General features: G+C 44.8%; 1 protein-coding gene across 2 annotated transcripts in view; it reads left to right on the forward strand.

Moving 5' to 3' along the window:
• The window catches only part of FSAF1 (40S small subunit processome assembly factor 1), a 238,174-nt gene extending 212,387 nt beyond the window's left edge, over positions 1 to 25,787 (forward strand). For both annotated transcript variants that reach the window (XM_069606909.1, XM_069606910.1), the window contains 2 exons: positions 1,168 to 1,214; positions 25,435 to 25,787. In XM_069606909.1, the coding sequence (XP_069463010.1) occupies positions 1,168 to 1,214; positions 25,435 to 25,564 (177 nt within the window). In that variant the 3' untranslated portion in view covers positions 25,565 to 25,787. The remainder of the gene's footprint in view (positions 1 to 1,167; positions 1,215 to 25,434) is intronic.
• The last annotated feature ends 242 nt before the right edge of the window (positions 25,788 to 26,029 follow it).

A 26,029-nucleotide genomic window follows, 5' to 3' on the forward strand; every position in this document is an offset into this window, starting at 1 on the left:
TTATAAATACGCAACTAAGACCTATTCCGTAACAGCGCATCAAGGCCCCCAGGTCTGTGTGGGCACTTTCAAAATGCAAATAAATAAAATAAAAAAAATAAAAAAGATGCATAGATCAATATGGTTCATCATCACGTCTTATGTTAAGGACAAAATAAAATCTTGATTAATAGCACTTGATGCAAGATAATCCAGGCTTGGAGCTGGTCGAAGTCCATGGGGTCTTCCTTGGCATCAACCCAAATGTCGATCTCCTAAAAGAATGAAGCATACGGAGGCAAGCAATTACAAATGATGACGTGCGTTGCAGCTGCCCCATTGCTGGACGGACGGCAGGCACTGTGTTTGTGTCCTAGACCTAGTACAAGTAAGTAGGGCCTCAGGCAGCAAACTATCAGATGCTCTGTTGCACGAGTAGCTTAGTGAATGCAGAGACCTCTAGTCCCTGAACAGATCCTGACCTCAGCAGTGATGGGCAAGTACAGGCAAAAAGGGAGTACAGCACAGGGCAAGCTCTATATATGCATTCAAACCCTCTCCCTGCCCAGTAGATTTATTAAATTCAATGTAGTGTGAACGGCAACCACCACAAGATGGTTACCACTGTGCTACATAGTATCCTGTCGATGGCAATGCAGTTCTCCAGCAGTGCCGAACAGGGGCTGTCCCCCCACCCCCCTACTCCCTCCCTAGGTCTTGGTCGCAAACTGACAGCAGTTTATTTAAGGTGATTCCATCCCACAAGTTCAACATGCAGCATTCAGTGAGATCCCAGCCACTCTGTGCCACCCATAGATGACCGATCTCGGTCATTGGGAAGTGCAACATTCCCACAGTGCAAAGCAGGGCCCAAGCCTGTTGCCACCTCAGCTCTGTAATAGTAATGGAATAACAGCGCTAGCTACAAGGCCTACCCCGGCAGGTACTCCATGTTAAGGTACATCCATTAGAGTTCTTCCACCCCAGTTATGCTTGGATTTGGCAGCAGGCATATTGGATCATCACTCAATGTGGACTTTTGACCATGGTCGCAGTTAGGTTGTCATTCAATTTGTGTGCATTTTCATACTTGGTATGGCCACATTGCAAAGAAGTTGGGAGACTGTTAATCAAATATTTTTTTCATGGTGTTAATTTTCTGAAAAATCATGTTTCGTTACATTTTAGGAATCTGATTCTTCAAAGAAAAAGAAGAAACGGGGCAAGGAGGAAAGGTTAGTTCTTATTCCCTCAAATTGTAAACATATGCCTGACTTTGTTGTAATTCCTAGGAATGTTGAGTTACGTTTTTAATGCGTTAATAGGGGCTACATCGAGAATGCTGCAATGTATCCACAGATTAACTATTGCATATACCAGTAGTATTGCAAGCTTCCACACATTTTTTTACAATTGTCGTCAACTCTGATTATCATTGGGCCCAGATGTTCCCCAGTTCTGCCCTATATCCTATCAATCTAACTTCTGTCTCTTACGCAGCAACTGAAACCCAAGAACATCACACCTGTTATATCAAACTTAACACTATTTCAAAACTTTTTTGTGAACAGATAAAATTAAGAAAATGGTTCCAAAATGTTTCAAGCTTTTTTATACTCTGTGAGAATCACAGTAGTCAGTGACTTCTTCCCAGGGGGCGCCTTTCCTTGTAAGTCTATGGAGGTGAGCCTGCTACAAAATCCCCTTTGATACCATCAAATCAAACCAGTGTGTGTTATTGTAATATAAGATTCCCCTTCAAGAACAATATATTGTAAACACCATGAAGAAGAATGATTGATGATTAATAATGACTCCCTGGTCTGGAGCCAATGGTACTGTGACCAAGAAGATTGAACCAAGAATGAAGAGTGTTCAACAGTCAGGATGGACTACGATCTTCTGCTAGGTAGGACCCAACAACCTGTAACAAGAAGGGGACACATACTTCTATTGGAGAGAACGAGAGTGAGAAAGAGAAACGAAGCCAGAGCGCTTCAAATCAGTCAGTCAAGTCGTGACTGAACCAGGGGAATGAAAGATCCTCCATTGGGAGGAAGGCAGAAGGTGTTGTCGGCCAGAAGCCTCGATTTAAGAGGCAAACCAGCAGAGGGGACGAAAACACCAAGAAGGAGAAGCAGGCAAGATCATGACTTGACCTTGGAGGGATGGACTGGTGAGTCTGACAACTATGCCGAGACCGTTGGTGCCTGTATGCCGCAGAGGAGAATCCAAAGCAGATGGAAAGAGAAACCAAGCTGTCCTGACAATGTATGAAGTCCCGCTCCTGCGAAAATGCCCGGTGACACCAACATTTGAAAAGCAAGCGGACGGCGGCAGACCCGGGAGGGAACACCGCAATACAAAATGGTGTTGGCGTATACCCAGTGAGTGTCCCAAAGTTGAGAAGAGCAACAAACACTCCGGGACACAGCCTACTCATTCCAGTGTGTGACCCAAAGTTAACGAGAGCAACAAACCCTTTGGGACGCCACCTACTCGTCCCAGTGAATGGTCAGCAGAGAAAACCAATTGTGAAACCCATCATACTCATCTCATTGAGATAAGAACTTGACAAGAGAATTACTATTGGGTCTATAATAAGAATAGCCTGAGGAAAACCGTGAATCAGATGAGTGATAATATGATATCAACTGTCTTGTACACAAAGAGTTGAAGAATTGTAACGGCAGAGAGAATAAGAACCAGACAAAGAAGGAATCCGTCTCCCTAGTGGAAGTTGGAAAAGAAAAAAGCTTTCAGAGACACTGAAGAGATCTTTTTCCAGGATTTCCAAAGCTAACCAGGCTGAGGAGATAAGGCCTGCCAAGGGAATAAGCAGGAGAAACTAAGACTGGGAAAAGTCCCCTACAAGAATTGAACTAATTACTTAACGAGATAGCCAAGCACTATTTCAAGATTTCATACTAAAACTGAGGAAGTGTATCCAGGAGAAGGGAGTAATTCTCCTGTTCTTTTGTTGTTTTCGGTTTAGTGATGGGGACAGAGTAGCTTAGTTGGACGGAGGACAGACTGTTTTGGACTTCACAACAGACGACGAGCACTTTAGTTACTTTGGTTAGGTAGGGAAACCCATAGCATAGGGATAGAAAAGTAGGTTTCCTTTTTATTATTTGAATAATAAATCTTGAAATGATAAAAACGGGTCTGTCTCCTCCTTCTGACCGACCATGTATGGTGTCAGTAGTTGGATCTAGCACAGCTGATAAAAGCTGGGGACCCTGAAATTCACAAAGATAAGTGTGAAAGCCTCTGCACCTACTGTGGCAACTGGAGAGTCTATCGGCTTTGATTTGCACAGTAATGCCAAGATGACCGTACCCGCAGGGGAGAGACGGCTAATTCCCACAGGCCTAGTTTCAGCAGCACCAAAGGGGACTTTCATTCGACTAGCCTCCAAATCAGGGCTAGCCTGGAGACAGTCTAGATGTCTTGGCAGGGGTGGTTGATCCTGATTATAGAGGGGATGTAAAGATCTTGATCCACAACCATGGGAAACAGTCTTGCATTGTTAGAGAAGGAGAGAAAATGGCACAAGGGATTTTAGAGAATGCCATCTTCCCTATTCCCCAAGAGGTACAGGAGCAAGTGGAAACTGAAGGGGGCACAAAAGGATTTGGGGAGGCAGCCAAAATATAAACCAGTCTAACAAATCGAAGAAGCAGAACTTGTCTCCGACCTAGCCTTCCACCCTACATAATGATCCTATTCTGAGAGAAGCCTTCTCTAAAGTTATTCCTGAGAGAGAGTAGGCCGGTCTCAGGCTGGTCCCTTCTTCTTAAAGAAAGGTCTCCTCCACCAGGGTGACCTGTCTCCAGAGGATGACCCAGAACACAACTGGTGATACCTAAAAGTTATTTGAGGGTGAATTTAGAACTTGCACACTCTCGATTAATGGCAGGACATCAAGGGCTAACGAAAACACAGTCCGGTTATCCCAAAATTGTATTGGCTGAGGATTTATGCCGATGTCAAAAATGTTGTGATCACCTTTTCCCTATAACAGAAAACTGGAACCCAATCTGTACTATGATGTATCTGAGGTCATTATCCCATGTAGCCAAGGAAAGGCACGGTCTTCCTGATCGGGACCCTGGGGGTGGTGTTCCGCGGGAGGATCACATGGGAGGGGATTTGGGGCAGGAGAATTGGGAGAGTCCTCTAACTTCCCTAATGATCCAACAGTTTTGATGGGCTATTGTATAATTGAGGCCTTTGATGAAAAAAGGAACCACAACATTAGGGGCTCAAGTCCCATAATGGTATAGGTACTGGGACGAAGAAGAGGAGCTCAGAGGTACAGGACTGCAGTATGCAGTCTAGTGGTTCTGATAACCCACACCTGAGTGGACATTTTTAAGATTGTAAAACCCTTCAGGTGCAGGCCATCAGCAGAACTAGTAGAAGAAGAAACCAATTGAGTTGCCAGCAGCAATGAAAGCAGCAGAGGAAGAGAAATGAAGACGTCAGATCCACCGCTGTGTTATAGTGGATTATGGTGCTGAGGCAGTCTTAGAAGTTGGAAACCTGGAGTATGGAGGTTGCGCAGCGGGAAGCGGTGCTTGGAAGGACTGTACCATGGGAGAGAGAGGCTCTCCTTGTCATGTGCCTTACTCCGGTGGCTGGTGAGCACCAGACTACAGAAACAAGACAGATTCCAGACGAAGGGTGCGACCAGAGCTGCCAGAGGCTCAGGAACCGGCAGAAGTTAAAGCAGCAGCTGTTGGAGCGGACACGTAATGAGAAACCAGTGAGTTGGCCTTTTTTAGGTGACCCTGGGGTGTTCGGTGTTCGACTGCTGCTCGCCGTCAATTTGAATACCTAACTAACAATTTAAAGCCTTTCTGGCGTTATATCGATATTGGGGAACGAGTGAATGAAAAAAGAATGTAACCTTTATTGCCAAAATAAAGAGTGGGAAAAATCTGAACCAGTGAATAACCAGCATTTAAAGAAGGGTAAATGTAAACCAGCATTGCCAAAGCCAAACAAGGGCAAGTGTGAACCCATATTGCGTAAGCCAAAGAAGGGCCATTGTAATACAGCGTTGCCTAAGCCAAAGAAGGGCAATTGAAAAGGGAGAAGGATTTCCTAAAGCAAGAACTTTGAACAAACTATATTCTCACCAGTTAATTGATGTGGTTGAAGAAACTCAAAGGTCGCAGGAGAGAAGCCCTCCTTGTAGCCATTATCAAGGGGGAGAGGAATATAACCTGCATAGCTTGTGGCAGACAAATCCGAGAAACAAACTGCATCAAATTGTACGGTATCCTCATGAAATATGTTTGGAAGTTCAATGTTTTGAAAGTCAGACTTTTCTGAAGTTGAAACGAACCTCATCCCACAGTACTTGTAGTGGTAGCCGATTTATCCTGACAGACGAATATACCAGTAAAGGGACATTTTAGTGGTTAGTCCTATCATGTTGGTGGACGAGGAAGAAGACCACCAAGTGCTGCATTGTGGTGCAAGGTTGAAGTTAAAAGCAAATGCCAAGCCCACTATTGCGTTTTGATGAACTGTGGTAAAAACCATCCTGAGACATTTTAGTTTATGAAAAAGAAGTGTGAACTATTTATCTTTCAATGAAGAGGGGTGATATTGAATACTTTTAACAAAGTGTGAAGACAAAGTCTTGTTGTTTGAGAAGTATGAGCTTGTGTAAACTTTGAACAATCAGTTGAAGAGTGATACATGTTGTTTACCAAATTGTAAGTGCCAAGTGAACGACCTTTAATTTAAGAGTATGAAAATCTGTGTTGCATTTGGAACAGATCTTGGCTATTGAAACAAACTGGAATGGGATCCAATCTAGGTCACGAGGAAAATTGTTAACAAATGTAGGTTTGAATGCAACTGCTATTGTTAGTTTTCACTGGCCATAAGAGAACTGTATAATGTTATTTGTATGTTTAAGTGTAATGAACAGAAACCTTTTTAGATTTTTTTCCTTTAGTGTTAGTTTGACAGGCAGGGAAATCCTCATTAGGTTCGAAGTGAGACATTCTTCTCACTCATTATTTCATAAAAATGGCTAATTGTGAGGAAAACTATACTTGTCCGACTCACATTTCTGACTCCTCAAAGTACCACCAGCTCCGCTTCAACCGCTCCCGCTTTTAGACGTTCCCTTTTCTCTCATTGGCATGGTTATCATTGGGCCCCTTGAACCATCAAAGCTAGGGAACACATTTATTCTCGTTATAGTAGATTATGCCATGAGATAACCTGAAGCTTTTGCCCTACGGAACAATACATCCCAATAGATCTTAAAACATGGTATTCCTTTCCTTCCTCGGGTAGAGATCCCTAGAGAGCTCTTAACAGATCAAGGGACTACTTTCATGTCCTTTATAATGTCTGAAGTAAAAGAAATACTGCAGATCAAGATGCTCCAAACATCCGTGTATTTCCCCCAAACGGATGGACTTGTTGAACGCTTTAATCAAGCTCTGTAAAAAATCTGAAGAAAATTGGTAGATGTGGACGGCAAGAATTGGGGCACAATACCTTGGGCCATTTTCGCATTAAGGAAGTCACCTCAAGCCTCATTAGGCCGTTCCCCCTTTAATTTCTTAATGGTAGGGAACCAAGAGACGTGCTGACGGAAACTTGGGAGGAGAGGGAACAAGGTGCCTTGCCAACCTCCCAAACGGCCCAACACCTCAAGCAACATATGGCCATAGTGCGTGAGATAGTAAATAAACATTTACACCATGTACAATATGATATGAAAGCTGTTCACTGCTCCTTTTTAGTAGGTAAACATTTTCTGGTCCGGTTAGCCACTTCAGACCAGAAAATGCTATCTAAATGGTTCGGCCCTATGAGATCATAGAGAAAAAAGGGCCTTGTAATTATGTGGTCTCCCAACCAGACCGGAACCAGAAGACCCAATTGTATCAACTCTTCTTGTTGAAAGAGTGGGGAATAGATGAAAGTCTAATTTAACCTCCCTGTCCCTCCTCCCCCCCCCCCCCCTCCGAGTTAAACCCTAACCAGCTGGAAGATATTCGAGATCGTTCGCTCCCTGATGTATTTCATGATCAACCGAGGAGGGTTAAATGTTACGTGCATAACACCGGGTAACTCCAAGGAAAGGTAGTAAACTTTAAGCCTTATAGAATTCCTGAATCACGCAAAGAAATAAGAGGCTGACATCATCGAACCATCAGAGCCCCTGGTCCTTGCCAATAGCCTTGGTAACAAAACCTGATCAATCGTGGAGGTTTTGTATGGACCTTAGAAAACTGGATTACATCTCACAGTTCGATAACTATCCGAAGCCTAGAATCAATGACTTAATAGACAAACGTGGTCAAGCCCTTTACATCTGCACGATTGATCTCACCAGAGGCTATTGGCAAGTTCTTGTCTACCCTGATGATAGGGAGAAAACAGCATTTTCCATTCCTCAGGGGTTGTTTTAATTTAAGATGCTATGCTTTGGGTAGCACAGTGCCCCCCCCCCCACCACCTTTCAGCGCCTGATGGGTCGAGTGTTGCAATTCTTTTCCCATTTCTCCGCATACCTTGATGACAATCTGATCCACAGAGAAATCTTGGAAGAACACAAACTCTGCGCCAGATGACATTTCTTAGTCCGCCGTTAAATATTTAGGATTCTTTGTGGGCAATGGGCTAGTGCAACCACAAATAGAGAAGGCCAAAGCTGTGAAACTTACAACCCCCACCAAAAACCAAAAGAGCTCTGTGGAGTTTTGGAACTTACAGGTTATTACCATAGGTTTTTTCCCAACTGTTGCACCATCACTTCTTGTTTGACAGACAAACTCAAGAACGCAAAGCCTCAAAAGCTGAAACCGAATAAACAAGACCAAGACCGGTTTGACGCATTAAAGATCATCTTTTGTAGCAAGCCCATCTTTAAAGTTCCTGATTTTAACAAGGAATTTATCCTTCAAACTGATGCCTCTAAAGTGGGTATTGAGGCAGTCCTCGCTCAGGAATTCAAAGGAATAGAACATCCTGTCCTCTACATCAGAAGAAAATTATTCACGAGAGAACAAAACTACGCAACAATTGGACACTCTAGCCATCAAGTGGGCCATTACCTACTTACAATACTAGCTAGTCGCGCTCTGCCTTATTGATAATCTGTTAGCAAGGTATATTCTATGTTAGAAAGAAAGTCGTCTGACACCATGAACCATTTGCTTTACTTTTTTCCACTGTGAATTGTGCATTTGACTTTTGTGACAATATTGGCAACATATGATTCATGATCATGTTGGTATGGATATTGTATCAGCCTTGGAAACAACTCGGGTCGGCTGACTCCATGAAAAATGAAATCGCTACCGGATGAAGATTTTGTCAAAGACTTTATTCAGTCACTTTCTAACATAGAATATACCTTGTTAACTGATAATCAATAAAGCAGAGCGTGACTAGCCTGTACCAACTTGTTGCTCTCTTCACTTATTGGGGCCTTTTTTGGGTGGACCCTGTGGAATTGGCTGCACAGCCTGCCATTACACTGTGCGTAGGTAGTCATAGCACACTTCTGAGTGGTTGGGTGCAAACCTTCTGTTCCATTTACTTACAAGACTATCGAACGGGTCAAATATTTTGATTTAATAACAGATCATTCACCCTTTACGTGGTTGAATCTCAGAAATTATTCAAATACTCTTATGTGATGGTTTCGCAACCTTCAACCATATTGTTTTCTTGTTGAACACAGAAAAGGAAAAGAGCAAGGCAACATTGATTTCCATAGCAGATTTCCAATCTGTGAAGAAGGGGAAGCCAAACTAGTAAAGGAAAGGGTATGTGACAAATCGCAGGATTCAGTCACTTCTCCACACGGGGGAGCTTTTCCTTGTGAGGCTAGGGAGTTGAGCCCACTAAGCAATAATAACCTTGGGGTGGAGGTAAGTGGGACATCCCAGGGAAAGACCAAACAAGGGACAGGGACTCCCGTTGCACAGAGGAACTCCCTAAAACCCTTCCCGTTGGCACCATTATAGTAAACCACTGTGTTATTGTAATACAAGATTCTCCTTGAACAATATATAGTAAGCACCATGAAGAAGAATGATGAAAAGTCAGTCATAAAAGTCATAAAGATAATAATTCCCTGGTGAAGAACCTATAGTACTGTGATATATATATAAATATAATTACATGGCCACATTAGTGGCCATGTAGTTATGGTTAAGTTGGTGTTTCCATAGGAAGAGCACTTTTTGGGTGGCTTATAACTTTGCTCTCCCTGGACGAATCCTCACCAAACTTTGCAAAAAAAAGTATTTGGATCACTCTGAAATTTTTTGCAAAGTTTGGTGAGGATTCGTCCAGGGGGGGAAAAGTTATAGGGGGGGTCACACAACTTTTTTTTTTCCCCCATAGACATAATGGGGAAAAAACTTTGCTCACGCCTACAGCCCAAATCGCTGGACGGATTTACACCAAATTTGCGGCAGGAACAGCGGTTTGGTCCCGAAAGCATGCTTTGCTTTATTTGGTGTAAATCCGTCCAGCAGTTTTTTTAAAAATGACAAAAATGTAAGTGAAAAAAATTAGTGATATTTGTGTTCGCTTCGCGGACACACTTCCCTGTTCGCTCCGCGGACAGGACGGTGATTAGGCAAGCAGCTTGCGTGATGTCTGCGGATATCTGACATGCTCTCTCATTGGATGCGGTGAAAGCGTGCAGTGCGTCTGGCTTCAGAGACGCCCGCCATCTTTGTTCCTCGCCGCCTGCACAGTAAGTCTTGTGTCTGTCTCCTGTTCCTCCCACCCCCGCTCATGCCCCGTGTGTCCTTCTTGTCCCCCTCACCCCCACTCATGCTCCGTGTCTCCCCTGTTCCTCCAGCCCACCGCTCACGCCATCGGCACAGGGTGGCCAGCGGAGGGCCGAGGAGCGGGATCTGCCGCCTGCACACGAACGCCGTGTCTCTCTCCCTCCCCCCCCACCCCCCGCTCATGCCCCGTGTGTCTCTCTCCCTCCCCCCACCCCCTGCTCATGCCTCGTGTCTCCCCTTCCCCCCACCCCCTGCTCATGCCTCGTGTCTCCCCTTCCCCCCACCCCCGCTCATGCCTCGTGTCTCTCTCCCTCCCCCACCCCCGCTCATGCCCCGTGTGTCTCTCCTTCCCCCCCACCCCCGCTCATGCCCCGTGTGTCTCTCCCCCTCCCGCCCACCCCCGCTCATGCCGTGTCTCTCCCCCTCCCGCCCACCCCCGCTCATGCCCCATGTCTCTCCCCCTCCCGCCCACCCCCGCTCATGCCCCGTGTCTCTCCCCCTCCCGCCCACCCCCGCTCATGCCCCATGTCTCTCCCCCTCCCGCCCACCCCCCGCTCATGCCCCGTGTCTCTCCCCCTTTTTTTCTTTTGCTGACATATCGAGGCCACATGGTTTTCTTCAGTAACAGTCAGAAACTAACATTTTTATTTTATTTGTAGACGTATCCTTCAAGTAGGTTCTTACAGTAATTCCCTTAGAGTCCAGTCACATCATATGAAACATATACATACGGGAAGACACAAGCTTGAAAGAATGCAATTATGTAATACATTTGTTTTATTAGCTACTTATTACATATTTCACAGTACACAAAAATCTATTAAGAAAACCATTATCATTTCATTATTCAACATATTAACATTACCAATATTATACCTTCATCTTGTACACTGCACACAATGTTATGTTTCTGTATTAGTAGCTTAGTATACTAGATAGAACCCCATAATAGAATCCTATTTATATCAGTGCATCGTTCAATGCACTAATTAGGGTATGATATTTATTGCAATGATCCTTGACACTTGTTTCGCAACATTATAATAAGAATCCCCTGTACACATATTTCATGAAAAGTGCATACACATGTGATGTCATCAGTGATGTCATAAATGACATTTGTGATGTCATCTTTGATGTCCTGGGTGTTAGTCTTAGCAGTGCACGGTGGTGGCACGAGTTATGGTTGCTTAGCTTACCATAACTGGCGAATTTCATAGGTTTTTAGTAGCACAACTTAACCATAACGTCCCTTTAACAAAGTTTTTACACTGAATATATATATATATATTTGGCCAGAAGCCACAAAGAAGTCGGTGGCCGACAAGCAGAAAGAATGAACCCCCCCCCCAAGAAGAAGCAGGCAAGGGGGAAGACAGTGAATCAGAAGAGGTAATATGTCAACTGTCTTGTGCACAAGCAGTTGAACTGTAAAAAGAGAGAGAATAAGATGCACACCAAGAGGGAATCCATCTCCCTTGTAGAAGCAGGAGGAGAAAGACCTTTTAGAGACACTGAACAGAGATCTTTTTCAGGATTTCCAAAGCTAACCAGGGAGGAAAGGCCTGCCAAGGGAATAAGCAGGGGAAACCAGGACTGGGAAAACTCCCCTACAAGAACTAAACCAATTACTTCACAAGATTGCCAAGCAATATCTCAAGATTTCATTCTATAGCTGAAGAAGCGTATCCAGAAGAAGGGAGTCATTCTCCTGGTGTGTTTTAATTTTTATTATTGGTAGGGACAGCGTTGCATGGAGTTGGACAGAGGGCACACTGTCTTCTTTTGGACTTCACAAGAGACAACAGGAACCTTAGTGATTTTGGTTAGGCTGGGAAACCCATAAACTAGGGATAGCAAGGCATTGTATCTTTTATTATTTGAATAAAGAATCTTGAAATGGCAAAAACTGGTCTATCTCCTCCTTCTGACCTACCACACCACACAGTATATGTGCGCACATAATTATCTTTGTTTTTGTGTAATTGATTGTAGTGTAGCGTACTGAAAAAACTTGTTTGGTGCATAATTTACCCAGAGGTTGGAGCCTCAAACATGATTTTTCATATGATTTGGACATATTCCAGATTGTGACATTTAGTTGAATTATGTGGCCTGTTCCCAGTCTGGAGCTGGCAGACGGCCATAACCCTTTGATGCTGCTTGCTGTGCAGCTACTAAATGGTTATGTACTTTGATTACTTTATATATAGACCAAATATCTCAAATCGCGTCTGTTTTTTCGCCCCTTGAAACACTTGTGTATAGGCGCATTATCTATGCCTTATCATACGTGGATACTAGTGCAAACTATTCTGGTTGTTTTGTTCATCACCATGTTAATCTTGGGATAAGATCACTTTAAAGAACTATTTCTTTTTTAAATGGAGAAGGCATGAGTCTACAAGCTTGTTTGGATTTCTTTGTTGCACTTTTCTTGACTAATGCATGGAATGTGAAAGAACCATTTTTAGATTACAAGATCCAGTGCTCTGTAAATGAGCTGGTTCACGATCTGAAGAAGTAGTTTATTGAATGGTTGTGTATATTATATTAATAAGCATATTTTAATACATGTTTGATCTGTATGTAAGCTAAAAAAGTAATTTTGTTTATGCATCATTGATCACAAATGAGCCAAAAATAATGAGGAAGTTTGCTTGCTTCTATGCACCAATTCTATCACAAGAAGCCATGAAGTTAGAATGATTTAATCAATCCAGTTCCTCAGGCCAGGTCTTCTGGAGGGAAACATTATCCCAATACATCTGCCGTGGAATGTTGTATAGTGAAATTCTGTAGTGTGTGGAGAGTGGGTGTTCTAGTTAATTTATTCGGCCCAAATGAAAGCAGAACGAGGTAATTGAACTGACAGGTGCCGAGAGCTACATCCTAGGAGTTAAATTCAACCAACTGTGCCAAACTACTCCTTCCCCAACCCTCTCACAAGGACTTCAATCCTAGTACTTTTGATCCAATAGCTTACCACTGTCAAAAATATTTGTGTTCCATCATCTTCAAATAAACTGATACCAACCTTGCCATTCCTGGTTGATAAGAGATTCACATTCAGTTCTAATCCTGATGAGACCAAGGATCCTCAGAATAATATTTTCCTTTCATTTTTGTGGTTTCCTTTCAGAAATGTACTTTGCAGGGAATACAGCATAATAGCATGGCTGCATTCCCCACCCCTCCCTGCCTTTCTGAGCTTTACATATTTCTTTCTTAGGATCTAGCTTTTGGCCACCTAATAGTCTGGGCGGGGTAGTGGAATTGCATTTCTAAAGGTGTTCATGGACATTCTTCCAGCGGGAATATACCGTTTGTGGCTTTTCACAAGCATGTTTCCATCTGGGTGATGAGCCTCTCTATACAGGTGACTCAGTATTATTGTAAGAGTTACTGCACCACTGCATTATCTAGAGTCCATGTATACAAACAAGTTTTTATGATATGCAAACTTGTAGCAATATTGAGCTTATGTTGCCTGAAGTAATCGCCATTTATTTTAATGGTGGACTGCTGCTATATTTTTTGAAGACGGGAAAGATGGCTTAATAGAAGGAAACAAAAAAAGATATGAAGACTTTGAAAGTCTTGGACACAAGGCGTTCTGCCATTATCATCTATAACCCTGATTTCCTGGTACTTTGCATTGATTAAAGCTCTTTTGTTTATTGTCACAGATGCCTCAAAACTCACTCCAACGCTCAAGGACACTTCAAGGATTCATTCTCTCTACTCTTTCCTAACCCAGACATCCCTTGCACCCGTTTAGCGAGTGTTTTGCCCTCCATACACTAAGAAGCTATGATGTCCGCCTGAAAAGCCCTTGGCTTTATCTCAAACTCCTGAATGGCTTGTAGAGTAGCTTTCCCTACTCTACCACGGTGTTGGTGTTCTGGGTATGGGATTGTGCCTAAAATGCTCTGCTTGATTCGGTTTTCTTTCCATCACGCTCACTTTTTCCTCTCACTCACCTCTCTACACTCCCGTTCCAAGCCACCCACCTTTATTCGCTCTCCCCCCGTGCCTCTGATGTCTCTTGTATGCACTAGAGCGTACGCCACCCTTTTCAAGCAACGAAAACAGTGTCAATTGTACTTCCCTGTCGTGTTTCCCTATGTCTTTGGTAGCTCTGAATGCTCTTGTCATATTCACTCCTTTTCTTCCCGGTAAGGCTCTTAGCCTCTGTGTAGTCATCTGTGCTATGCTGTCTGCCCTTGGGACGCTCAAGACGTCCTTTGGGTTCTAGCTTACTTTTCTCATTGTCTTCCTCTCCAACCCACAGTGTTTACCTTTCGGGGCTTACCTCCTGCAACAGGCGGCTTGGCCTCCCCCAGCCCCCCCTTAGTCATCACCACTTTTCCCTCGATCATCATCGGACCCCATGCTTCTTATGTCGCTGTCCTCTTCTTCATATTCAAAATTAAGTCTCCTTGGCATACATTTCCCTTGTCCTTTCCCTGTCACTCTGCCCAGCGAGTCCCTCTCCCCCTCGGAGACCCTGCTATACTCCTGCTTGTCCTCAGGGCAGAAGCACTATCCCTCCTGCTCTTATACAGTATCCCTATCCTCCTTTGTATCCCCTCTTCCTCATTGTAATTTAAACGCGTTGGTCCCGTCATTATGTCAGCTACCTCCCTGAGGCGCCTCTACTTCTCTCTCCTGTTCGTCTCCTCGTCTTCTCTGCATCAATGCTCTTTAACAAGTCTTTCAATTTCCAAATTACTCTTCTCTCCACTTGCAGTTGCCCCTGCTTCTCTTCCTCTGCTTTTCTCATTGCTTTTCCCTCTTTCTGTCACTTCCTCTCTCGTTCCTCCCTCTCCTTTTCTTCCGCCTTCTTTTTCCCTTTTCAGCCACTCTTGTTCTTCTCTTCCCTCTTTTTTCTTCACTTCCTCCATTATTTCCGCCCATTACCCTATCCTCTTCTTCCATCCCCTTGCGTTTCTGAGCTTCCTCCTCTGTACTTCTATGCTAATCTGCAATTCTTCCCTCCAATTTGAGCAATGTCTGTCCCCCTACCCACTGGTTTGGTGGGACTGTCACTTCGCCATCCCCACTGTTTCCCAATATCCCTTTGTCATCTCCCTTCAGTTTCGCAGGCAGGCCGCTGCGCTCCTTGCGTTTGTCATTGATTTGTTTGCTTGCGCCGCTAAACATGTTCTCACTGCTATATGTGGATGGTGCATAAACGGGATTGGTATACCCTGCTGCTGCTGCTTTTAATTCCTTCAAGGGGTAAAATCCCTGACTTTCTGTCTTGGGGTCTGTGGCATGAGGAGGGTAGTAGAGGGGCCGTGGGCGCTTAAATCCCCACATCGTGCTGGTTCAGCATCCACAATTCCCTGGGTGGATCCTCTTCCCTGTCCTGAAACATTTTCCAGATTTCCAGTATATTTAATCTGTGACATAATGTATTCCCTTTTATAGGCATGTAGATACGTGGTCATGTATTGCAGCACATATTTGGAAAGAGTGCCCTCCTGGGGCCATGGTTTTGCCATTTTGCCCTTTGTATCGCAAGTGCATTCTGCGATATACTTGTGTATTGTGTCTTGATTCCGCGGAAGGGACTTGCACAAACTTTCAAGGGGGGTGTCCACCATGGCGGCACGTCACTTTCTGACTGACGATACTTACTTGACCTCAAGTCGGGATTTTCGACACGTTTGAACACTTAGTCAGTTTGTATATTTCACCATTCTCGCTAATTCTTAATCGAGTACTAAAAAACTGTAACCGTTCTTAACACATTCTACCAAACTCTCTGGCTCACCAAGGTCATCAAGAGCGTGTTCCGCGCACCGCCTTTAAAGGCCAAGCCAATATTCCTTCACATGCTCTTTGAACCTACCCCAAATGGCATAACACCCTTTGATAATTCAAACATCACGTCATCAAGTTAAAAACCATTTTATTTTGTCTCTAAACACTTCTTGCTTCTTTTCTGTCTTCTCTTACCACCACATCAGAACCCCACTACGGGCCTTTGCTCTCATATCAACGCACCATGTCCTATTCAACAACCTTATACATGACGTCACAAGCTTAAAAGACATATCGCAATAGTTTGAGTGTGTAAAGACTGGAGGGGGTGTCTGTACTCCTGTGCTCTGTATGTAAGAGGAGAGGCACAGAGGACCCCAGCCAAGATTCTCTATTATTGGTAACGTAGTCGAGCAATCAAGGCTTGGCTCTCAGAAGGTGATGCAGGCTGGTTCATAAGTACAGTGTAGTCCCCATGCACCCACAAAGGAATGTCCACACACTGTATTAGTGAAAACACAGTATTTATATAATTAAGGTTCAAGGTTATATACACAATCACAATAAATCACTTTGTGCTTAGTAAATCTCCTATGGCAATAATATACACAGTTCTATGTGGTACCACAATTACTATCAGATTTCATTAAAGTGCATCAACGGTACTTAATTTAAATGTCACACAAATCAAGTAATAAAGTGAACCAACAATAGACAAAGAAGGAAAGCAGTTGGTTAGAGCAATTGGCAAAATACTGAGCCCCTACCACCAGGCACAGTTCTGTATGAGGATGCCCCCCCCACCTGGGCAACCTGTAAATAAAGATATATCGTACAAGCTCAGTCCATATATTCACAAAAGTCTTATTTCCTTCTAAATAGTTATACAACTCCAATGTACCTGGAATAGCAGAGTTCGACGTCTGTCGTCGACGGATCCTTCTTGAGCGTCTCCCTTTAAGGAAGGAGCCACGGTTCATTGAGATCCCACGAGGAAAAAGGGTAATCTGTCATTGCAGCAGCAGCTTCGGTTCTTGTGGTGCTTGTTTACGATTGGTCGAAAACGTCCTGCAAGCTGAGGCGTGCGGTGCGGTGCACCTCGACGAGTGTTCGTTGCTGCAAAAAGTCAGTGAAGAAATTTGTCCCAGCAAGGGCGTCGGGTCGTCTGTGTCTGGCGTTGGCGAACGGGACGGGACCACGGCTGGTTTCAGTAGCTTCGTCAGCGTCTGAGATGTTCAGGTGGCGGGAAACCCACTGGCGGATTCTCCTCGGTCGTCAGTGACTTTGACTTTCTCCAGCAGGAGCAAAGCGGTCGATGAGGGTGAACAAGGGAGTCCTTGGATCAAATGTTCATAGGCAAAGGGAGCACTGAGGCTCTGATCGTCGATGGCTGTCGGCGACGGTGGACGGCTGCCCGGTGCTTCTCCTCGGCGGTCCGCTACTCTGTTTGGCAGCCTTTCGTAGGCCTGTCTACCATGGAGCTTTGGCAAAGATCAGCTGGTGCACGATGGTCCCTCGTAGCTCGGGAAGAGGTATCCTAGCAAGGTCCTCTCATGGATCAGTCCTCTAAGGCACAGCATCTTTCATATTACTGAAGGCACAGCAGCAGCAGTCCTCCTTCCAGTGGGCTTCAAAATTAAGCATCAATTTCAACTTCAGCTTCTGAACGATTTCTAGCAGTGAGAGGCCCCCAGATATACTGCTTGATCTCCCATTCACTCTGCTGGGTCACACTGAGGCAACCAATCGCTGAGAAGGGCATTCGGGCAGCCAATCGGCTCACAGTGCATTCAGGCCATTCTTCTCCATCCAGACACTCACAACACGGGATGTGGATTCGGACAAGTACCCAGCCATTCAGCACTACACACTGCATTCATACCAGTTTCGGGCAGGGCTGTCTCAGTCATCGTGTCAACCACCAGATACTAGATACCCACCACTTGAAATGCGTAGTAGTCACCCACTCCATTCACCCAGTTCCCACCCCACGGGCGTACCCCCAACATACAGTCATTGGGAAGGCTCCAGCCAGTCTGGCCTGGACTTCCCCACACTCTCATATATGGAATTTCCACCCAACAGCCAGTCAGGGGGAAGGGACAGAGTCGGGGCTTCCCCGGACTTCGGGAAAAGTAAGGTAACCGGCGATAGGAAACAAGATGGCCCCTGTGGCCTCTTGCTTTCTATCAGGAATCCACTTATTCAATGACTGGGCCTGGGCATCCCAAAATGGAGGACGCTCAGGGCACCTGTCAATTCAGCACAGAGCTGCCACCAGCCCGTACACTGCCGTGGGCCACACACAGGTGCCCAAAAACATCCACTAGGAGTACACGGTCGTACTCCCACCCATGGGTGCCATAAGGGTATCCCAAGGGTCTGGTCATCAAACCAAATGCAGGAAGAGCCACACCGCCAGTCAGAATATACATGGTAAGGCAATAAAGGACAAGGATATGGACGCCCTGTCCCTCCAATGCATTTCCATCATCACACAGTGCACTCCCAATTATTACATACCAAGACATGACGACGCACTGCTGTCTTCCTGCAAATCACAGGGAATACCAAAATCATGTTGTACTTTTTCTGTACCGCTTTATATAGGAATACATCTCCATGAGATAAACTAAGAAACCACCTTCCGCGTCCTCAGAGCTAGGCTAGCACCTAGGCGCAGGGATCCATACATATATCGTCCGTAAACCAAGCTAACTGCCTTGAAAACAGGTATCCTTTTTTTGGCTTTTTTCATCAGCAAACTAAAGTAGTGCCTTGACTTCAAATATACTGTTTATTGTATTTTGTCCTTTTCCATCCGTAAGCTAAGCTGACTGCCTAGAAACAGGTATACCTTTTATTGTCTTTCTTTCTTTTTCATCCGTAATCTAGCTAACGCACCTGGAAACGGGGATCCTTCACAAGAACAAGCAATTTCCCCTCCACAATATTTGTAATATGGCTGAGTCTATACCTACACTCTGTGGATCCGCTGAGGCCCCTCGTACACCGCCTCTCCCACAATCTGCCACTCTGCCATCTTGTCTTTTTGGCGTCCCACAGGGAGCGGGCAGGAATTTCTCCAAGGCGGCTCCTCATGACCTTCTCAGTGTCCACACGTGGTGTTCAATCCCTTCCTCACTGGTTGCGACACATCATTTCGGGCATGCAGGGGGAAAAAGGACGTTCTTAATTGCCTACGGGTCTTGGCGACCGTCCTCTGCTACCACTTGTAATAGCAGCAAGGGAACTATTATCAGTCTCCCTGGTTACATGCAAGAGGAACCAGGCCCTGGAAATCCCCTGCCCCAAGAACGAAAGACACAGCCATAGGACAAAGTTCACTGTCTTTGTTAACAATTCAATGATGGGGATTGCAGCATGAACGATACAATATTCTCCAAGTGCTCTGTTTCCAGGCATCTGTCAGCCAGTTTTGATACCCACTGACATCACAAAAATTAGGTTGCATCACAAAAACCTAACCGGTGAAGGGATTGGTTAGTGAGGTGAACTATATATATATTCTATAAGGGATTGTTATGATCATTGGGTAAGCCATATCTGGTGGCTCTTTCTGAGACCACCTCTGTGTTACAAATACAAAGTTACAGGTTGGCGAAACGTGATTGGCTAGTGCAACATGGTGTAAGCTTAGGTTGGAAGGTGGTTGGGGATTGGACAGAAAGGGTTTTCTCAGCCTTAGAGCTTTGGACAGTAACCAGACCAAGTGCATCTATTTAAGGTAGTGGGAACGACCCTGAAGGTGCTGCATGTTCCCAATAAGTTACCATCTCCGATCTCCTAGGCCTTGAGTCAGAAATTAGGCGCTGAACCTGTAATGCCTTTCGTAAACGTCTGTTTTTGCTTCAATGGGAATGGCCATCTCAGTCTGGTTCGAAATGAATAGGCTCTATCTTGTAGGTTCACATCAAGTGTATAGGAACACAAAATAGACTTCTCATGCTTGCAATTATGAGGATTTTCGGCTTGTTATCTGCAGGTGTCCCATCTCTTCTGTTAACTTGAAACCTTCCTTCTCCATCTGTCCTTGGCAAAAGCTGTGCACGGTGTCCACGCTGGAAGCCTGCAAGCCTCTGCAGGATCAGCCTGTCAGCCTTTCTCTGTGTTCTTAAGTTCATCCTGCTTTTCCCATTCACTCCAATGTACCTATGGCTTCCATCTTCAGTCGCATGGGTGTCCATGCTAGTTGCAGTTAGGCGTCAGCAAGCAGTTCATATGTGTTCTTATACGCCATGCGGTTTCTGCGTAGCAAAATGTATACATGTGTCTGTCCTCTAGCTATGTGAGTCCTAAGCATTTCCTTCTTGTATATACGCAATAAAGCTAAATGTCTGTAACGTTGTGCAGGGATGGCTATATGCTTCATGTCTAAGTGTCTAACGTATGTATGTCATGTCAGGTTGCAGTCTGTCGACTTGTTCAATTGATGACAGCTATAGCTCTTTAATACTGTCATCTGGGTATGGCTGAATGGATGTCTGAGTGAGTAGTACTTCTCACGCCTCTGATACATCAATGATGGGGAGGCAGGGCCCAGAAGGGATGCCCATCTCTCGTTCCTCTGTCGCCAGGCTGAGAGTGGGATGGCTGTAACAAGAGCCATGTTTGGGTCTTCAGAGTCCTTAGTCGTGCTGCAGCAGGTAAGACACATCTCAGGGGTGCCAGGGCAGTTGCCGGAAGGCCCTACAAAAGGGCATTGTCATCATCCAGGTGGGTGAGGACCATGCTTGGACAGCAAATCTGAAGATGAGGGGCTTTATTTTGCACAGGTGAAAATGTTATCAAGCTGTATATGGCTTCCTTGCTATGTGCTGAAGTGTCTGTCGATGTCGAACCCAAGGGACTTCGTGCAGGTGACCAGCTGGTGTGTGAAACCCTCAAGGTGGCTAGCAGAGAGCCAGGTCTGGTTGTCTGGGTGTTCAGTGTTGTTGGTCAGGAGTAGGAATTCACTCTTGGAGGGATTGATCGGTATTACCCAAACGGTTAGTTTACAATTGTTTGAATTTAAAGGGTCACAATTGACCTTTTCACAACGAACAATTCGTATACAACCGATTGATCATCAGGTAAGCATTGGACATCCACGACTGGATCATAAGCTGCACTTTCATTTTAGCACTGATCAGACAAAGGTGCCTTTCCTTTATCCAAAAGTAATATGATTGAGGCACTCATTTGCATGTCAATTCATCAATTCCTTATCCAGCATTTGCATCCGTACAGGAAGGACATAATTCAGTTCAAGGCTCACCTCCTACCAATTCTCATTTCTCAAAACGGTGAAGCAAGATTCCATGGTGAACAATGTCGTGCTCCCAGTGAGATCAAGCAGGATTACAGTTGCCTTGACATCTTGGTAGAGGGAGGTGAACATGTTCTCACATGTTTACCACGGTTGTGTCTCTACAACTAACTGGTCTGAACTCCTATTGGCCATAAATGAGGTAGTTGCACCCCTTGGTTTTGATTTTGCTTAATTATAGTGCCTTGGTTGAAGAGGTGTTGGAAAAAGCACTATACCGCAAGAGAGCCTCTAGTTCTGTTGAGGTTTTTTTGTGTTGGAGGGGTGGGGGTGGGGAATAATGGCTTGTTTGAAGGCAATGTGAACCTCTAGCAAACTGACGCATTAAGCAAGTGAGTAATGTCTACTCCTAGCATCTATATGTTCGTTCTTGTTCTGTGATGTGTCTTTGCTCACTTTGTTGCTCTCTGCTGCAGGGTGAGGCACTAATAAATAGCATGCAACAAATCGAACGTCCAAATGAGAAGCAACTGCAGCTTTGTGCCCACTAGATATGGCCGTTCATTCTTTGCATGTCTTTAGAGGTTTACTAATGTACCTCTTTGTGCAAATTCCAAGAGACGGAGTTAATGTCAGATGGGTACATTTGTGCTGCTCCTTTTGGCTTTGGCTTGGGGGGGGCAAATGTAGCTGTTGATGTCAAGCTGACCATGCTCTTCTAGACCTTATTCGGGAGCTAAATAGCTCCCAGCAGTTTCAAACCTGCGCCAGTCACCAGTGTAGTGGCTTAGCAGTGTTGAAGCTTGTCTGGAAAGTGGCATAATTGAGTTTTCTGTCAGGGGGTATCCAGTCCTTAGTGTGCAGAGGAATGAAAGAGAGAGCATCAAAGGAGAGCAAGGTGAATCGGGTTTAAACAAAAATGAAAGATTTGTAAAGATAAGAAAGGGGATGGAAGGTAGGGATGAGTGTGCATGAAGACCAATGAAGTCATTTTGCTCATCTGCAAAAGGGCCAACGCCTAATACTCCGGGGAACAAGCATGTATCCTGTGAGGGCAGTGGCTTCTACTTAAATTAGTATGGTGGTCTTGAGTTGTGCTACATTGTATCCTTGACGTATGGAGCCTTGTTAGGTTTAAACATAACCTGCCCAACCCCAGAAAGTTAAAGGAGAATGCAGAGAGTACAAATGGGGAGGAGGAATTGGCAGTGTGCACCATCTTACGTCATAACAACATGGTCACATGCTGGAGTCCAGTTGTGATTGGGGATGTAATGTGAAATTTGCTATGAATTTAAGCTGTAGATCGAACTGGCCAGAACCCTCACCCAAGACTTAAATGATTCAGTCAAACAGCCTGTAAGCAAAAATAAAGGTATTACCTTTTCACTTAAAGAATTATCTGATACGTAAGGGTGTATAATAATAATAATAATAATGATGCATATCCGGCTATCTGAATGGAAGGTAATATATTATTAAGAAAAACGCTCTAACATGGGCAACTGCCTCGTATACAACCTTATTACTTTTGTGGTTCTGCGACACTTGTGCCAAGTGGTTTGTAAAGTAAGATCATGTGTGCTGATCTCATTTTAAAGGGATAGAATTTACAGAGAATTCTAGTGCTATGTACCCCTCTATAGTCTGAAAATCAACCCTGAACTCCTTGTCCTGGCTGCTTAGCTGCCTCTCCATTTCATCACACAGCAGGATGCAAGCAATGGGCCCACAGCTCTCGCCTCCACACTTTGATGTTACGTCCCTCCTACACCAATCAACTACTATTCTTCTCTTCCTACCACTACTCTTCTGTGCCCATTACTGGAACACACTTCCATTCTGTACCACTCACTTCACTTTCACTCCTTACACTAACGTCACTTTCACTTCTTACACTATCCTCTATTTACTGGCACTCAAACTGCAACATTCCTTCAACTCCAACTTATACCTCAGCTGCCACACAACTCTCCTCCACCAAGCACTGCACTCGCCTTCTGTTCTTAGTCCACTTCCGTCTCCACTGCTGACCTTACCCATATAACCTACACTTTATATTTCCTGCTTGAATTGCCATTCCATCTTCCTGATAAGCAAGCTCCCCCTGGCCAATATTGTGTTTGTATATGCACACCACACGCTGCAGAAGGACCTGTTCGGATTTTTTTAGCTTTCCCGGTAATTATGGGGCCAGAGCATTCTTTCTCTTTTCCTTACCCAGTGTTATGCTGATGATGCATAGCTTTCCTTTAACCTTCCATCTACCAACTCTTCCTCCTCTCTGATCCCGTAGTGTCTGTCTGCCATTCCGGCATGGTGTGCAGCTAACAATCTCTGTCTTAATGCCAATAAGACAGAGATCCGTCTTATTGGGACACCTGTGCCCTCCTTTTCCTCCTATCCTCTGGTCACCCTCTTTGAGCCCTCTACGTCCCTCCATCCAGTGAGGACAAAAACCTCAGGGTCATCTTCGACTCCGCTCTCTCCTTCACCCCTCACATCATGGATCTTACTAAGAAGTCCCACTTCCAGCTCCACCTCCTCTGAGGCATTCTTGCTTTCCTCACCTTACCCCAGAAGCTCAATGTCTACAGAGAGCTGGTCCTCTCCAGGCTGGACTACTGCAACAGTCGCTTTCTCAATCGCCCTCTTTTATCCTTATGCCCCCTCCAGCTAATCAGGAATAGGGGTGCCAGACTTACCTTTGCCTCCAGCCCAGGGACTGTATCACTCCAACCCTAAAACCTCTCCCCTGGCTCCCAGTGGCTGTAAGGATCAAATTCAAGACCCTCTGCATCATCCACAAGGCCTTCTGGGGCCTGGGACCATGCTATCTCCAACTCTCCCTCCCTAAATACTCCCCTGCTGGAGACATGTGCTCCTCTAACTCCAACTCTCAGAATGTCAAATGCTTCTCCAAGCAGAGAGTGGGGGGCAGGTCTCTCTCCGCAGCTGGCGCCTCCCTTTGGAACAGCCTCCCTGGCCCTCTCAGACTTTAGCCGGACCTTTCTCAAAACTCTGCTGTTCTCTCTCTCCCTCTCTCTTTCCCTTCCCTGTTAATCACCCCACTGCTGCTGTGACCGGTGGCCTGATCCTCATGAATCTCACAGGATTACAGGCCCCTCTTCCCAGTCAATACCAGCACCCTCCCCCCGCACCTTACTGCACTGCCCTTATGGGCCCCTGCTTGGCGGCTCTGCATCCCACCCATAAGATTCTCCTGCACTAGCACTTAGCCTGAGGTTCTCCTCCTTGGCTCCCCTTAGCACTTCCTCTCAGACCCCCCACCCGCGGTTGTCCACTCCTCTGCTCCCCCACCCCTCCTCCCACTTGCACTGCCAAATACCACAAGGCCTAGTAAGACCATAACTGTATTTTACTGTTTTGCCATTGTTATTACTTCCCCTGTTCCCTTCCAATTTTAGCCTTGTGGCGAGTTGAAACCCAATTCTGTTGTATAAGGCACCTAACAAAAGCTCAATAAAATAAATCCCTGGTGGGTTCGAGACAGTGAAGCCGTTCCCTCCGTGTTGGATCGTCATGTCTGTTGTTTGTTTCAGTCCTCGAGTCCACACTGGCCTGCAGTAGTTTTTCTCCCCTCACTTCCCAGTGAGACTGGAAGGAAGGTGGGCAGGTTATAGGGTGGATGTAGTAATGGATGGGTCAGTAAGGTGTTGGTTGCATCGGAGTAGTAGGTAAGGGAAGGGCTCACTGATTCATCAGAAATGTGCCAACAACCAGCCCAAAGTGATGCAATTCCAATAAAATATTTCTCGTTCCTCATCCCTTCCCCCATCCCCCATACCCCTACCCCCACACCCACACCCATCAACGGTTTAGAGCCGGACTGATTGTGTTTTTATCCCTGACGTCTGGTTTCCTAAACACTGTGGTTAGGATTTTATCTGTGTGGAGTGTGTCTACAGTGGTGAATCGGTATAGGGGAAGAGCTACTGTTCTGGATGGGGGCAAAGTGCCAATGGCGGGCATGCCCAGAGGAATGATTGATGACCGGTTGAGGGGATGGAATGGCTTGGAAGAAAGAAGGCCATTGCAGTTAAGATGGGTAACCAACCAGCAGTGCCTCTAACAATCTATACAGATGTACCTTTGCATAAACCAATATCTATAGACTATATTTTCTGAAATGCATGGCATGGGTGAGGGCAGTCGCAGGAAAAGAGGTGGAACGATAGATGTTAAAGTGGATAAAGGGGCAGTTGTGTGGAAATTGAATGCTTGTAATCATGCTCGTTTCTAAACAAATTATTTCTTCATTCTATTATGGGACATTGTGAAGCGAAGAAGTGAAGACTAATGTTTGTCCCAGTAGGGCATAGAACCTATAACCAGCGAATACCCTATGAAGCCTAATAATGGCTAATCTAATAATCCATTAATGTGTGTAATTTAACTCTAGCAAAACTGAATAAGAACAATTACATTGGAAACTCCTTGATAATTTAGATGCTTAATTTACAGTACAATGATTCATGTTCATAAACTTAACTGAATAGCAAGATGTCTCCTTTAACAGAGTGCATTTTTGGCTCGGTTTCTGCATAAAGTACACCACTGTATTACTCTAAACATATCTTGTTGTTTTTATTTATATTTTAGATGGGCAAAAAAGAGAAAATCATCCTCTACAATTTTGCCAAGTGGGCAGGTTGGAAAATTCAAAAATGGGGCGCTGTTGCTCAGTGGTAAAGACATCAAGAAAATAAAGTCCTCCAAAGTGGTCAAGTAAAGACTCATGTGAACGCATTAAAATAAAGCAACTTTTTACTCATAAAATATGTAAATATATTTTAATATGCGTCTACATGTATGTGCAATGTGTGTTTGGTTTCTATTTGGATATCTCACATCGGGCCATTTTTACCACTGGTTTATGCGCTAATCATTCGCTCTCCATGCAAAATCGTATTTCCAAAAAGACTTTCATATAAAATAAAGCTCATCCAAAACAATGCTAGTGTTTGCAATCATTAATTTTTGCTCTGATATTAATTTATTTAAAGCCAAAGGTTGTCTTTTTCCACTTGTGCATGTGTCGATTGATGGTTGTGTGGAGTCCAATATGGCTGCCTCACATCAGGCATCAGCCATTGTTTTTGGTTAAGAGATTAACCAGTAGTGGACTGTTTAATGAAGTGCAGCATTATAATTATGATGCTGGGGAGTTTGAGACTATTCAAGAAAACCTATCCCT

This window comes from Ambystoma mexicanum, chromosome 4p (genome assembly GCF_040938575.1).
Source record: "Ambystoma mexicanum isolate Mex_15411 chromosome 4p, UKY_AmexF1_1, whole genome shotgun sequence".
NCBI lineage: Eukaryota > Metazoa > Chordata > Amphibia > Caudata > Ambystomatidae > Ambystoma > Ambystoma mexicanum.